This window comes from Canis lupus, chromosome 18 (assembly GCF_011100685.1).
Source record: "Canis lupus familiaris isolate Mischka breed German Shepherd chromosome 18, alternate assembly UU_Cfam_GSD_1.0, whole genome shotgun sequence".
NCBI classification, from domain to species: Eukaryota; Metazoa; Chordata; class Mammalia; order Carnivora; family Canidae; genus Canis; species Canis lupus.
In genome coordinates, this window is record NC_049239.1 from 26732003 (window position 1) to 26748563 (window position 16561).

General features: G+C 40.3%; 1 protein-coding gene across 3 annotated transcripts in view; it reads right to left on the reverse strand.

The window, feature by feature from the left end:
* The window catches only part of API5 (apoptosis inhibitor 5), a 29077-nt gene extending 13324 nt beyond the window's left edge, over nucleotides 1-15753 (reverse strand). For all 3 annotated transcript variants that reach the window (XM_038562988.1, XM_038562986.1, XM_038562987.1), the window contains exons 1-8: nucleotides 15580-15753; nucleotides 8268-8429; nucleotides 6057-6150; nucleotides 5525-5590; nucleotides 4875-5026; nucleotides 2872-3078; nucleotides 2091-2195; nucleotides 1109-1198 (exon numbers count right to left, since the gene is read on the reverse strand). In XM_038562988.1, coding sequence (XP_038418916.1) covers nucleotides 1109-1198; nucleotides 2091-2195; nucleotides 2872-3078; nucleotides 4875-5026; nucleotides 5525-5590; nucleotides 6057-6150; nucleotides 8268-8429; nucleotides 15580-15648 — 945 coding nt within the window. In that variant the 5' untranslated portion in view covers nucleotides 15649-15753. The remainder of the gene's footprint in view (nucleotides 1-1108; nucleotides 1199-2090; nucleotides 2196-2871; nucleotides 3079-4874; nucleotides 5027-5524; nucleotides 5591-6056; nucleotides 6151-8267; nucleotides 8430-15579) is intronic.
* Between the last annotated feature and the right edge of the window lie 808 nt (nucleotides 15754-16561).

The window sequence follows — 16561 nt, forward strand, 5'->3', positions numbered from 1 at the left end:
CAGGGCATGCTTTTAAGGCATGAAGCATTAAAAACTACCAAAATCAGAAATTTAGGTAAGCTATCCCTTCTACTTTTTGGATCAATGATCTAGCCTCCTCCACATTAGATAGCTGCTGCTACCACCACCACCACCATTACTACTATTATTACTGACAGTGAAGTAGATAACCTTTATTAAACACTTATACAAATGAAGTAACTGAAGTTCTGAGTGTAGGTAATTTTTTTTTAAACATTTTATTTATTTCTTCATGAGAGACACAGAAAGAGGTAGAGACACAGGCAGAGGGAGAAGCAGGCTCTCTGCAGGGAGCCCGACATGGGACTCGATCCTGGGACCCCGGGGTCATGCCCTGAGCCAAAGGCAGGTGCTCAACCACTGAACCACCCAGGCACCCCTGTAATTTTTCTATGGTGAAACAGTAAGCTGAAGAATCAGGATTCAATCTAGATTTGCCACCAAAAGCTGATGCTTTTAACCATTTTATTAAGGTAATTCCAAAAATGTTTTATGAACATTTTCCTACATTGTTTGACTCTCATTACGTTACAAGTACTGCCAAACGCATTCGATACCAGTGCTGCGAGCCCCTGGTAGGCGTTACATGTCTGGAAGAGCTCCAGATGCTGGATGACTCCCTTTATCACATTATAGGTCTAATGCTTATCACTCATTGTGTCAGGTATACAACTGCTTACATCCAACAAGGAAATCACTTGGTGATGTTGAAAATGATTTTAGCAGATGGCCTATTTTCTCCAAAATTATGACTTGAATGACTTTATTTCCTAGCAGCTATAGCTACTTGGCCTTGTGCAGCAACCTGGAGCAAATGTGAAAAATATTTTGATAAAGGAATACCAAAAAGATCTACTATAAAAACCCTGTTATCTTTTATGCAAAGCATCAACAAAAGAAATGCCAAAGATTTTCTTTTAAAAGTAGAGAACATGTGGCCCGAACAACTAAAAACACCTGCTAGAATCATTCTAATTACTCTACCCAATCTGAATTTCAAAAGTTGGTTCTCTAGAAATTACACCACACTATTAGACTCTGGGATTACACACTGACTATGCCATAAGAAAAGAAAAAAAGTCCTTACCAATAACTTGTCAAATAGTTTCCTTAAATTTGTTTCTAGCTTTTCCATGTCACCACAAAATGAACTCATTTCTGCCAAGAGTTTCAATACCTAAAATACAGAATTCACTGTTAATAGCATTTTTTTTGAATGAGCAAGGGCTGTAAAATAATGATTCTAGGTAACTTTTTAAGACTTTTGCTACAGCTTAATATTGTACTATGAAGAGACACTTAGGAAAACTCTTAACAGCAAAGAATTATTTACATTTAGAATGGGCTTCATTTGCTATTAAAGTTAGTCTCTGGACACTAACTCAAAGTATTGGTAATTGCAAGTATTCTTGAGGTCCATCTCTCCTTTACTCAATCCCAGTCTAATAAGCCAAACCCAGGACATCTGAAGCAAATGACAGTGTCCGTACACAGTGGGACTCTTGTGTATTCCAAAAACCTATGAGAAAATGGCACATACATTTCCACATTTCAGCTCAATTCAACAATCATTATTAAGTGCCTTTCAGAATCAGACTCTGCACTAGACTCTGGGGCTATGGAGATGAGTCAGTTAAATGTGAGATAAATGTGAAGTGTTACATGTGCTGTGGAAAAAAAGTATATGTACACTATAGTTCAGATACAAGGGAGAGAGTCATCAACTATACTGGAGTAGGGATAAAGGATATTTTGTGTTAAGCCAGTTTAAATCTGATTCTATCAATTATGGATAGAGATAGGAACAGTCATGAATTAAGCACCTTATTTAAAAGTATTAAAGCTACAAAGAGTAAGAGAATCATGAACACTACAGGCAGTGCTTTCCCAATGCAACAAACTTTCATTAAATTCATAAAGCATTCCTATGTGATTAACCCTGAGACAGATTACTAGCTAGCTCTAACACCTTTACTCTCTTAGAAATCAGGTCTCTACCTTAGTGGCTTATATTTATGTTAAAATATGGGAATGCCTTTTTAGTACTAAAGAAGACATTTTTCTCTTACCTCCAACTGTATATCAAGACCCTCCACTGGGGTAGTCAAGGAACTGAGGTTGGGAAGAACCTGCTCACAGAAGTAAGTCACAAACCTTGTGGAATGCACATTTTTCTGTAAAAATCCAAAGAACAATGAGTTGTCAAAAAAGGCGGGGATATTCTTTCACATAGAATAGTATATTATTTAATAAATGCTGAGCATGACAACATCAAGTACTGTGGCTATAAATACAATACAGTGCATACCCCAGAAGCAACCTTTGTAGGCTAAATACACTGTTGCAAAGTAACCTGGAGCACTGGGACATCTATCTGTTTTCCTCAATAATCATGTGAAATTTCTGGGGATATTTTAGCATTGAATTTTGTAGACTGTTCAAAAAGGAGGAGTGTTTTTCAAACGATTCTATGCACATCCTGGAAGATTCATGCTCAGGGGAATCACAAAGCCAGAGATAAAGAGCATATTTACCTAGGACAACAATCTGTTAAAAATTTTTTTTAAAAAGCTAAATTACTAAACCAAATGCTTTAAGAACTCAGCCAAACCATAAAGTATGATGCAAAATCCTCTAGACTTTAAAAATGTCTCTAAACAAGACCTTAAAGAAATTTCTTGTGGTTTTGGGATCTCACCAACCCCACTAAGGCCTCCATAAAGTAATATTCCCTCCACTGTGTTACTACTTTATGCAAAAGTTTGCGGAGAATGCTCAAGGGAGTATCTACAGAAATACCAGCTTCAATAGAGTAATCAAAATACCAAGTGTGTAAAACAAAGAGCTCACAGAGAAGAGGGGCACCGCCTGCCGAGTGCACTGTAAGAGCCTGTCCACACAGTCGGGGTCCGAGGGATTGAAGGTTTGTTCTAGGTCAGCCTGTTCAGCCACCAACTCTACGAGCTGCTGTCTTCCACTCACTGTCTGTAAGCTTTTTAACCCAGACAGTATCTTCATGAACAGGACAAATTCTTCACCAGTCACATCTTCTAGGACCTAGAAAGAGGTAATTTAGAATTACAGTACTATTATCACTTCAATAGGAAAGAAAGAAAAAAAATAGGAAAGATCAATATTGAAACAGTCTAAGGAATTTACTTCAGTTACTGAAGTCAGATTACTATTAATATTTCTGAAATACTGATGAGAGGACAACTTTTAGCTTCAGTCAATTTACCTTTAGAGTACACTATGTGTTCTTGGTGGGGTGCTGCATTGTCTCCAAAAGGGCAAAAGTTGGTTCCTGGAAAACTACTTTTTTTCTTATTTTAATGGATAAAGTACAGATACACAAACTATGCATAAATAGATATATCTGTGGCATTAGAATTTCATAGGAGAACGGCTAAGAAAAATTAGTCTAAAAAGGCTCTTTTGGGGGTGGTAAGCAAAAAAGTAGAATTCTGTATTTGACTGTCAAATCAGATTCAATTTCTGGTATTTAAAAGCAGCTTGGTGGGCAGCCCGGGTGGCTCAGCGGTCTAGCACCTGCCTTCGGCCTGGGGTGTGATCTGGAGACCCAGGATCGAGTCCCACGTTGGGCTCCCTGTAGGGAGCCTGCTTCTCCCTTGCCTGTGTCTCTGCCTCTCCCTCTCTGTGTCTCTCATGAATAAATAAATAAAATCTCAAAAAATAGAATAAAAGCAGCTCGGGGAACCTGGCTGGCTCAGTAGGTAGAGCATGCATACATCTTGGGGTTGTAAATTCAAGCCCCACATAAGGTACAGAGATTAAATAAAATCTTTAAAAATAAACAAAAGCAGCAATAAATCAATTAGCCAATTAATTCACATTAATATGGCAACTGTATACAAATTAGGAGACCATGCAAGTCTTAAGTGCTTTCCAGGAGTAGGTCTTTTTTTTTTTTTTTTTTAAAGATTTTATTTATTCATTCATGAGAGACACAGAGAGAGGCAGAGACACAGGCAGAGGGACAAGCAGGCTCCCTGCAGGGAGCCCGATGGGGGACTTGATCCCAAATCCTGGGATCACACCCTGAGCCAAAGGCAGACAGACTCCCAACCACTGAGTCGCCCAGGCGTCCCCTGCATGAGTAGGTCTAAGCCTTTCTGTTCACGGACCAAAGAAATGAGCAATCATAACATACCCCACTGTTTTACTAGCTGGGGCATGGGTGAAATGTTGATATTCCCAGCTGGAGAGCTGCTCCATTCGCTCTTATTGAAGAACTCTTATTAGTAAGCAAGTCAGTGGTACTGTTAGAGACAGCTGAATTTTCCTGAACATATATATAAAAGCAATGATTTTCAAACTTTGGCACTTTATGAGTGAAAAGTTAGTTGTGACACATCTTGCAAATCTTAGCATCTCTAACTACACTAGATGCTGGGAGCACAAATAGCATGGTATCCTGGGCTACAGTCATAAGGGGTAAGACAAAAAACCAGACATTTCAATATATTTCCTTGTCATTTTGAAATGACCCAGAATACTACAGAAGAATATCCTAAAATTGGGGAGAGGAATGGAAATTACGTAAAATTTCCTGAAGGAAATGATTTGTACAGAATCCTTAAGAATACATATATTTGGAGGGTAACACCATGAGAAAGATTTAAATGTGATCACATCCCTTTAAATCAACATGCTGATTCATCATTAGTGGTGACTAAAGTGCAAAATGTAAGAAAAAGCTTGACATTCTATGGTGGTTCTAATGGAATATATCATTTTATACATAAGCTACATACAGCATTAAAGAATACTGCTAATTTCAAATACACTCTTTTGTTTTCGAGAAGTCTTGCCAAATGATGACTAAAGCTTACCTTTTTGGATTCAGTTAGTATAAGTTCCTCTACTTCCTTTGTTAAGACTTCATCTGGTAAAGTCTTAAGTTTTGTAGAAAGGAATTTGATTGCCCGTTCTCTAACAATGTCCTCTCCTTGAAGTATTTGGCTAAACAAGCCACCTAAAGTCCCTGCAAGACAAAACACTCGTGTGTAGCAAGTCGGTTCTATATCTTAATGGAGTTTTCCTGTTTAACTCATTTAACAGTATTTCTTTTCTGGTGAGTTAATAAGCATCCTGAATATCACGGCTTCTGGCTAAATTAGTTAGAAATTTTTACAGCCCCAACCATAACAGTAATCACATGCTTTGTTCATGGATTCAGAATCAGCTTGAGAATGACTTTCTTTTTAATTATTATTAATAAAAATAAACTAAGGTATTTTAGAGAATCTCTTTAATGTGGGAAAGGGAGTCTTCCAACAGATTTCTAATAGAAAAGTTGTATCTGTTTTTGCAATTACTTCTGCTGGTTTTTTGAGTCACAAATATCTTTACCAAGCAGCTTTTTTAAAGAACACTTAGAACTTTTATGAAATAGATCAGTGGGTGAATCTGACTTTAATCCTTAATGAATAATGTCAATTATTATTATTTTTTAACACATCAAGCACAAGTGGGCCCTTACCTTTTGCATCCATCTTAAATATACTTAACAGGGCGTTGTTCACTAAGTTAAATTCTGCAGAGTCATCTGGATAAAGAACAAGTAGTACAATGTATGAATGCAATGAATGAAAAAATACTTGCTTTATTTTCAGATCTAAGGTTCAGCATAGTTTCTCACAGATTATATTGAAAGCAGACATATAACTAAGCATTCTTCTCAAGTACCAAGAAAACATACCCTATATCAGGGAAAGCTTTATGTTAAGATAGTACAATTAAGAAAACTACAGGAAATTGGGGAGAAAAATCATGATACAACAAAATTCCCAAAAGAATCACTATGTCTTATAAGCAGAATTAAAAACAAATAAAAACATTAGGAATTAGATAATCCAATAAGCTTCCTAATACTGAATGAAAAAAAAGAATTTTAATTTCGATTAGAGGTAATACTCTTAAGTCACAAAGAAAAAAAAAAAGCTAAAAAGAGTCATTTTTTTCAAAGACAAGTTATATTTAGATAAAAGAGTAATAATAAGAGAATTCCTTACCTGTCTGCAGAAGTTGGGTTAGTATATCTGCCACTCGGGGAAGATTTTCTCCAGTGGCAAACTGAGGCAGCTCTTTAATTGCTTGCCGTCGAATCTGAATATAATTTCATACAAAAAATTAACCAAATATTATCATCAACAGAGACTTCTAGCAGTTTTAGAAATAATTTACTCCAAATTAATATTCAAGCTTCACAGTATAATTAAAAGTGTGGTAGGAAGTGATGTTAAATACAATTACCTGATTGGAACAAATCAAAACCACAACGAGATCCCACCTCACCCCAGTGAGAATGGGGAAAATTAACAAGGCAACCACAAATGTTGGAGAGGATGTGGAGAAAGGGGAACCCTCTTGCACCTGTTGGTGGGAATGTGAACTGGTGCAGCCACTCTGGAAAACTGTGTGGAGGTTCCTCAAAGAGTTAAAAATAGACCTGCCCTACGACCCAGCAACTGCACTGCTGGGGATTTACCCCAAAGATACAGATGCAATGAAATGCCGGGACACCTGCACCCCGATGTTTCTAGCAGCAATGGCCACAATAGCCAAACTGTGGAAGGAGCCTCAGTGTCCATCAAAAGATGAGTGGATAAAGATGTGGTTTATGTATACACTGGAATATTCCTCAGCCATTAGAAATGACAGATACTCACCATTTGCTTCAACGTGGATGGAACTGGAGGGTATGATGCTGAGTGAAGTAAGTCAATCGGAGAAGGACAAACATTGTATGTTCTCATTCATTTGGGGAATATAAATAATAGTGAAAGGGAATATAAGGGAAGGGAGAAGAAATGTGTGGGAAATATTAGAAAGGGAGACAGAACATGAGAGACTCCTAACTCTGGGAAACGAACTAGGGGTGGTGGAAGGGGAGGAGGGTGGGGGGTGGGGGTGACTGGGTGATGGGCACTGAGGGGGCACTGGACGGGATGAGCACTGGGTGTTATTCTGTATGTTGGCAAATTGAACACCAATAAAAAATAAATTTATTATTAAAAAAAAAAAGAGTTGTTGAGTTTAAATATGATTATTCATGCCAAGGCCAAGCAGGCTGTCAGGCACATAGAAGAAACTCAATAACTATGTGTTGAATAGATAATTATTCTAAAGAGTGTGCAAAGTAAAAAAAAAAATAAAAAAATAAAAAAAAAATAAAAAAAATAAAAAAATTTTTACCTGATTGGAGCAGACAGGTTTTGAGATCATAAACAGCAGTTTATATATACTGATTACGGTATAGCTGTTGGGCCTTTACTATCTTTGGGCATCTACTACAGATGGCTAGAGTGGCAATGACCTATCCAATAACTGTATTTACTTTAGAATGTCCAGTATAGAAACGAACTGGGGGTAGTGGAGGGGGAGGAGGGTGGGCGGTGGGGGTGACTGGGTGGCGGGCACTGAGGGAGGCACTTGACGGGATGAGCACTGCGTGTTATTCTGTATGTTGGCAAATTGAACACCAATAAAAAATAAATTTATTATTAAAAAAAAATAGAATTTCCAGTATAACTACTTAATACAACATCTGTGAATAGATTCTGTACTTAATTCCAAATTTGTGGTCTTGATTTAGTTTGAAATGAAAATGGATAGAAGTTGTATCTAGCGAATTGTGCATAAAATGTTGGCAATTCACTAATTTCATTTGAAAAGCCAGGAGGTGATAACTGAAAATTCTTAGGAACCTGTATCAGCAGCCAGAAATGCTGACAGTTAATTATGTTTCAAGGAAAAACTATTTATTCTTATTCTAGTAGTCACATGTAATGATTACACAGACCAATTATTATTTTTTTTTCTATGCATAGGAGTTAGGGGTGTTGAAACTATAGGATGTAACACTTAATATTTTAAATATCTAAGCAAGTACAAATTGAAAACTAACAGTCTAATTTCATGTGCACAATGCATAATAATCCATTAAAAATGTGATAACAGATAAGCAAAACATTTTGTGATTCTATGCCTTTTTCACAGTTGAAAGGTGGTGAGAGAATACATTTTCTTTCCTTTTTTTGAGAATACATTTTCTTAAACATAGATTTAAATCTCAGTATGGCATCATGCTGAACCACACTGCAGTATTTCATTGTGCACTGATATGACTGGTGCTTCAATTACATTAGCTGCACAGAGAAAAAGTCTGAAAATGGCAAGTGAGACATCTGAAAGCTTGTTGAAAGCATCAATCATAAACTTACTGATACATCTTCATCCTCACAGAGGTCTAACTGTGCATTGATAGCAGAATCAGCCAATTCTGGAAAATGTTTAAAGAATTTCGGAATAAACTGGGCTGCTAATCTTTTTTCCTTTGTACCACCTTTCACACCATCTAGTATCACTTGATAGGCATCTTTATGCTGAAAGAAAGAATAAAGCAGAAAAACAATTTTTAAGAATGGGAAGCTAAACAAATTTGTTTGAGTCTGCTATAAATTAGAAAAGTTTTACATAGGCTAAAAAGTAGGGCTTATTTTTGGAGTTTTACTGCTTAAATTGGACACCTATCTTCCTACCATCTTCTCCCCTGCCCCCCAAGCATTATTTGTCAATTGGGGAAGAGAGAAGGACGACTTGAATTTTAAATGGAGAAAGCAAGTAAGTTTGTTGACACACCGCTTCTTTCATACTAGTGATTTCTGACCCTGACCTTGTGACCGTATTATGGTTTAAATATAATGAATGTCATAGAATTCTCAAAGAATTGTGTTACATTTACTTAATCATATTCATCTGATTGCAGTTAGCAATGATGAAGGTGGAGAGAATACCATCTTAAAATTAAGCAGTAACAGGAAGCTTAGGAAACTTTTTTAGTTTCATTTATTTTACAATACAAAATGACAATTCATTCTAGATAGTCAACCTTGGATTAAGATAGAGTCTAATGTCACATATTTAACTTTATATTAGAATAATACATTCAAAACTCATTGGTTTCCTTTTACTTATTTATGAGAAAGAGAGAAAGTGTGCATACGCACGTAAGTGCACACACGCATGCACACTGGAGGTGGGCAAGAGGGAGAGGGAGTCTCCAGCAGACTCCATGCTCAGTGCAGAGCCCAGCAAGGGGCTTGACCTCACAATCCTGAAATCACGACCTGAGCTGAAATCAAGAGTTCGATGCTTAATCGAGTGAGTCACCTGGAGTGGATACCACTCATTTGTTTCCTTTCAAAAAAAAAAAAAACCTTCAAAAGTGCTTCTCTCAGATCCTCATGATGTGAAGAGTCAACGAGTTCCCAATCCCTCTTACACTCTTACCACCAAACTAGTCCTTTTCTTTCTTTTTTAAAAAAAATATTTTACTTATTTGTTCATGAGACACAGAAAGAGAGGCAGAGACACAGGCAGAGGGAGAAGCAGGCTCCTCACAGCCTGATGCATGACTCGATCCCAGGACCCTGGGGTCACGGCCTCAGCCGCAGGTTGACGCTCCACCAATGAGCCATCCAGGCGCCCAAAACTAGTCGTTTTCTTAAATGACAATGAGCAGGCTGGCAAATAATAAATCCTGAGATTATAGATATATTTTCTGTTTGGACATATGGCTAAAACTTCTAATTACTGAAATGCATTAAACATTATATTATATTATATATATTATAATATATATATATAATATATATAATATAATATATATTATATATATTATATTAAACATTATAATAATACCATTAAACATTATAATAATACCAAATGTGCACTTAGTGTTTTTACTCTGTTCAACACAATGTTCTAACTGCTTTGGATGTGCTTTAGATACTTCATGCCACCAAAAGGAAAATAACCAATAGAAATCCAATGGATTATGGAATTGCCCAAACTTTAGTTTTGTAGTAACTTTTCTCATGGACAATACTATGTTAATGGAAAAAAGTAAAGCAAAATGCGAAGTTATTTAGGTACAGTAGGATCATAATTAAGGACTTCACTATCAAAAATAGTGTTCTAGTATCAAAAGGCTATGGTCACAATGAGACCTTTTAAAGGCATAGGTTTTAATATGTTCTGCAAAAATATTAGATTAAAAGTTCAAATACTATCAACCTATCTAAAAAACATAAATTCTAAAAATTAGTTCTAAAAAACTAAAATTCAACCGATTGATGACTCCTTTTAATATCTTAAACATAACTCCAACTCCTAAATAAGAAAAATTTCTCTGAATTAATTTGCTTCTTCATGAAATGCAGACACAAAATCAGTCTTCAGGAGTTACTACTTCAAAAGTATATTATGTGCTTTTTAATGCAAAGGTTTGAAAAATTATGGCTAACTTCTCTACCACTGTACATTCTGTGGTTTCCTCAATCTCCCAGAGAGACTTCATAAAATCGCAGTTTTAAACAGTTTTGATGTCCTTACTTTTTGCAGGGTATCAAATCCAATTTCCTTTAAATCAAATAAAGCTTTACTTATAAAGCCTTTTGAAGAAATTCCTTACGTTGTCTAAAATTAAATGAAGAATCCTTACTTCGAACAATTCATTCTCTTGCTAAGAAAAAAAAAATCTGAATAGAATAAAAAGAAATCATTAGCAACATGTATTCAAAGCCTACTGGGACTGAGTAATGCCTTGTATACATGCCTCACAGAAATCCTGTGATTTAGGTGTTACTACTCTCCCTAGATTTTGCATGAGAAAACCAAAGCTCAGAAAGTGAAATAATTTGTCTGAGCTAGCTACATCGCTAGTCAAGTAGCAGATCCAGACCTGAACATAGTTCTGATGGGCTCCAATCAAGACCTTTTCCCAGTACCAAGCTTCTTTAAGTTATGAGATCTCTGTTAACAACAGAAGAGAGGAAGAAAGAGGAAGATCCTTGCCAGATCAAGGACATAAAAGGTAAAATCTGGGTCCTAAATACAGCCTCCATACGGGCATGTACACTGACATACAGCATCCCAAACACAGCAAGTGCTTTGAAAAGTTAAGCATTTTAACATATTCAAACCAGAAATCAAAGTTTCTACCACTGGTAGGCATCAGTTTTATCAAATAATTTCTATAAATGTTACGAATAGACTTCAACTGATTACCCTTTATAGAATGCAAAATAAAATGCTCTTCTTTGCCAGTTCTTGTCTTCAACTGTAGCGTAGTGACAAGACTTTTTACAAAATCTCCCTAAACTTATTACTTACAGTTTTCAAAGCAGGAAACAAAATATAGGGGAGATCTTCAGTGATCACAGTGATTTAGTGACAGGCAGACTGTAACCATAATAAAGTGCCCCAAATACCACATGGTACTGCTTATTATTTTCTCCTACAACAGTATATTTCAGCTAGATAGATTTGTGATCCTAATAAGTTTTAGTTGTAAATATTTTCATGCATCCTGAAACTACATATTTGTGTGTGTTTTTAACAGCAAATTTACAAAGCAAACTCTAAAGAAATCACTAAAATATTTTCAAGTAAAAAGCTACGGTAAGATCCACGTTCAGCAGATTTCTACAATAAAAAAATTTGTGACAGGGATTGTCAAAACACAACCAATATATTTAAGTGATCAGTGACATGCCAGGTAAAGCCATGTTTGAGACCAGGATGCAGCTTCTAAGAAATAAACAACTGTTTTCTCTATTAAGATTTATTTATTTGAGGGGGGAGGGGGCACGCTCGTGAGCTGGAGTGGGAGGAGCAGGAGGAGAGGGAGACTCTCAAGCAGACTCTGCCCAGCAGAGTGCTGCAAGGGCCTGGATCTCACAACCTGAAGACCATGACCTGAGCCGAAACCAAGAGCTGGCTGCTTAACCAACTGCACCACCAGGCGCCCCTAAACAATTATTTCAGAGAAGGAACAATGTAGTTTCAACATATTTCTCAAGTATCACATAAAAAGAAAACAGATAACGCAAGCTTTATTTACTACTTTCTTAACTCAATAAACCTAGTTTGTATGTAATGTGGCTGACATACAGATGTACAACATAGTGATCGGACAGTCCTACATATTACTCAGTGCTCGCTACAATTAAGTGTAGTTGCCATCTGTCACCATCCAATATTATTACATTATTGACAACAACACTTTTACTTATTTTTCAGAGATTACCAACTTGGCTGGTCTGTGATTTTAGCTAACCATGCAAAAAAAGGCACCAAGAGTGCTATTTCATGAACTTATAGAAGTCCATCAAGCCTACAGTCTTCCGTGAAGAGCCAGTATACTCCCAGGTAAGAGAACAAAGGAGAATTTGGGAGTTCAGGCATTACTGAGCTTAGCTCAGCCTAACTGCCCCAGTCCCTTCACAGGGGTTTGGCTCTTTTCTTTTTTTAACTTAAAAAAAAATTTAACTGCATAATACAAAACTAAATATATCTAAATTTAAAAATTAAATAAATTCACAAAAATTAGAAACAAATGTAAATAGTGGACCACAGCTTGCTCTATTATGGCCATTTGGGTGCTCTAGGCAGAGTACAGTGGGAAGGGGGTTGGGGAGTAAAGGAACACACAGCGGAGGAAGGAAAACTGAGGAAACAGAAGCAGAACCCAAGTAGGGGGAAGGGGAGCTGAACGGTAGGTGGAAAATAGGAGCTACAGGAGGGAAGACGACAGGGAGACTGGAAGGTTTTGAGGCACTGTATTATGCTTCAGTTAGAATTTATCACTTGATGTTTGCTTATTAGAAAACACACTCATGCTTTAAATATATGATGTGAGCGTATAAAGTTCTCATCTTCATTTACATTATGTACACACAGTAATTACATTGATGTAGGATTTATTATATAGCACATTACATTAGTTGTGTAATTATTAACTTTATTATTAATATAATTATACTTCCTCTTTCTCTGAATGTACTTCTACTTTAAAGAAAAAAATGTCTACTGAAAAACAAGGCACAGTGTGAGGAGAGAGACAAAAAATAAGTCTTAACCTCAAGACTTTATAATTTAGTAAGGGGATAAGAAAAGTCCTCAGGGAAATAAAATACAAGTCTCAAGTATTATAAATGAATTCACAGCGCCAAGGAGGTTCATCCAGAGAAAGATCTGATCTGTTTGAGGAAAATTTGCCGATAAACCTCGGAGAACTTGTGTTTTTCCTAATATATTCCAAAAGCATTATTCTCAAAGGAGTATTGACAGTAGCGAAGAGGGCACTCCCTTCATGGCAGCAGCACGAGCAACTTGGTACTTAGCTCTTTGACAAAGGATAAAAATAAACATTAGAAGTTCTAGACTAAAAATTCAAATATGGTCTCCGAAATGTTCAGATAGGTACCTGCCAAGAAATGACCCTTGACTGTAAACCTTGTAAGTTAAATGAAAATCAGGGTTTGGTACACTAAGAATGTAAACTCTCATTAAAAAATCATCAGGGGCGTTCCTTCCATTAAGTTGGCTCTTGCTTTTAGTTAAAATTCACATGCAATATCCTGAAACCCACTATCTTTTTCAATATGCGTTTTAGGATTTTTCTCTAAAAAAGGAAAAGTTATTCCACAATAGGGCAGAATTAGTAGCCACTACAATTTGGCCAGCTTCAGTCCTCGCAGAATTCACTGTCTGAGGCTGACAAGTCCCTGCACTTCATTACGCACAGGTCTTTTCGTCTCAAACAGTTGCCTGACAGCTGTCATTGCAGTGTCGTGAAGGTGCCGATCTAACATCCTGCTAAGGAATCGTGCTAAAATTTTAGCAACTAGCACAGTGTTTAGCACGCGGTAGGCGCTCAAAGAATGTACTGAATAAATGAAACCGTGGGTCTTCACTGAAGCCTGAATGAAAAAGACCCTCTTCGTTTTTTTTTTTTTTTTTTTACAAACATGTCTCTTAAACGCTCTTTCCAAATTGAAAGCAGATTTATGCCTTGAAAAAGACGTTTCTTGAACGTCTTGAGGGAGAACTCTCACTCTTACCTGGTATTTAAGATTAAAGATGACACTAAAAGGAAAACGTCAGCCACTCTCAAGTATTCAGGACGGATCTGTGAAATTCTAGTTTGGATTCTGTTTGCCCTAAGACTCTAAGTAGGTGGCTGTCAACTTTTTTTTACTATACAGCACAAAGTGAGGGCGCAGGTATGGGACATGACCATGTTTACTGCTTCTAGTTTCCCTAAAAAATTCCTGACGTACGTCTTTGGGAGGCATATCCACAAACTGAGAATCACTGTTCTAGCTTCTACCTATCTCCTCAGCTGATCCGCGGTAAAGTCAATTTCAGGAATAATTTGCCACAATCTTCCTCAACTCTATCACGATGAAGGAGAATACCTTCACTACTAAATCTTGCTAGGGACAACAACGACAAGATCAAAATATGACTGATGATGGGTTTTCTAACCTTGTCTTACTGGGCCGAAAATTCCTCCCTGGGGGCTGACCTACACTCACCTGTCCTACATCCTACAACACGCCCTCGGTACATTTCTCACTGACGTCTTCAAACTTCCCTAACAGATGGAAATATACAGGGGAGGAAAGTAGCCTGGTACTTTACGCTGGTGAATCTGCAACTCTGGGGGAAGCTTAAGGAAGGCCCCGACATCCCAATTCCGGTGGTGGTGTTTGGCTCAAAAAGAATTTACCTGAATTACGCGTGTCCAGAAAAAGGGGGCCGGGAGGGCCGGGCCAACGACAGGACCTGCCACTTCCCACTCGGCCGACAGAGGAGCAGGGGAATCACACGGGGTTCTAAGCACCGAGAAGACGCGGCCTAAGATCTCTAACAACACTGATCAGCCGCGCTTCTGGGGGAGCCGCTTCTTCTCCACCAAAACACGCCCCCCTCCCAACTCCGTAAGTTCAGTGGACTGGGGTCCCTGAAAACTCGCAAAGGAGCCCAAGTTTGAGCCCACGCTCAAACTGTGTCTTGAGGACACACTGCGGGGGGCTCCTGCGGCGGTTGTTTACAGCTGCCTGTCCCCCCCTGCCCCACCGGTCTGTCTCCTGCACAACACTTTCGGGAGGGGGGGCGCCCATCCTTCTTATTTATCACTTCCCGGGCGTAAGGGAGGCACCCATCCTTCTTATTCACCACCTTCCGGGGGGCACCCATCCTCGTTCACCACTTCCTGGGGGGCACCCATCCTTCTTATTTATCACTTTCCAGGGGGAAGGGGGGCACCCATCTTTCTTATTACTTCCTGGGGGAGCACCCATCCTTCCTATTCACCACCTTCCGGGGGACACCCACCCTCGTTCACCACTTCCCGGGGGGGCACCCATCTTCCGCACCCTCCTCACTCACCCCTTCCCGGGGGGGCCCCCCAGCACCCATCCCCCATCCCCCCCCAGGGCCCGACCCAGGGGCGCCCGGGGAACTCTCCAGGCCTCAGCCCGCGCCCCGCTCCCGCTTCTCCCAACCCGCGCAGGGCCGCTGTTGCTTCGCCGTGTCGCGGCCCGAGAGCTCCCGGTTGGCTGGCCAAGGGCGGGGCTGCGCGGGGAGCAGCGGGGGGCGCGGCGGGGGGCGGGAGCGGGGGCCGGGCCTGGGGGCGCCGCCGGAGGCCGCGGGCGCCGGGCCCTGCAGGCCGCGGGGACCCACCTGGCCCACTTGCTCCGTGGCGTCGGCCAGGATGCCGTAGTTGCGGTAAAGCTCCTCCACGCTCGGCATGCTGAGCGCCAAGCCCGGGCCCGTCGCGCTGTCGTCGCGCTCGCCGCCGCCGCCGCCGTCCGAGCCCGCGACCCGCACCCTCACACCTCCCGCCGCCGCCAGGGCCGCCGCCGGTCACCGCGCTCAGCCCGGCCCCGCCCCCCACGTCTGCGGAGCGCGCGGCGCGCAGGGAGCGGCCTCCACGGGCGGACGGCGCGCCGCCGGGGCCGCGAGCGCCCCCTGCCGCCCGGCGGTGCAAAGGGCGGCGGCGGCTCCAGCCGCGCGGGCTCCTGGGAGCGGGGAGCGGGGAGCGGGGAGCGGGGGGCGGGGCTCCCGGCGGCGCGGAGGGCGACCCCGGGATGCAAGTCGGCTCGTGGTCCACGAAGGCGGCTGGGACGGTTCCAGCGGGGAGCCGCAGAGGGCGAGCCAGCTCACTGTGTGCAGAGCACGCTCCCGCAGTGGTCAGCAAACACTTGGGCTCACACGAGGATCGTCACCGCGGGGGCGCCCCGGGGGCGCTCAGCGGCGGAGCATCGGCCCAACGCTCAGGGCGTGACCCCGGGTCCAGGGATCGAGTCCCGCCTCGAGTGCTCCCTCCTCTGCCTGGGTCTGTGCCTCTGTGTCTCTCACGAATAAATAAATAAAATCTGCTAAAAAAAGAATATTAAAATAAGTAAATAATAAATATGAAATATGAAATATAAAGAAATAAACAAACTAATAATAAATGGATATAAAATATAATAAATAAATAAATAAATAAATAAATAAATAAAATAAATATAAAAAGGGCGCACAAGGAGGAATTGCTGAGGTTTGGCTCGGTTTTGTTTCTGACAGATGTGCTTAGAGACGTGGGCTGCCGAGGGCCCGGCTCTCTCTGTCCCCTGAGCCTGGGTCCCTTTGGAGGACTCCAAACTCCCTTTGGAGGACT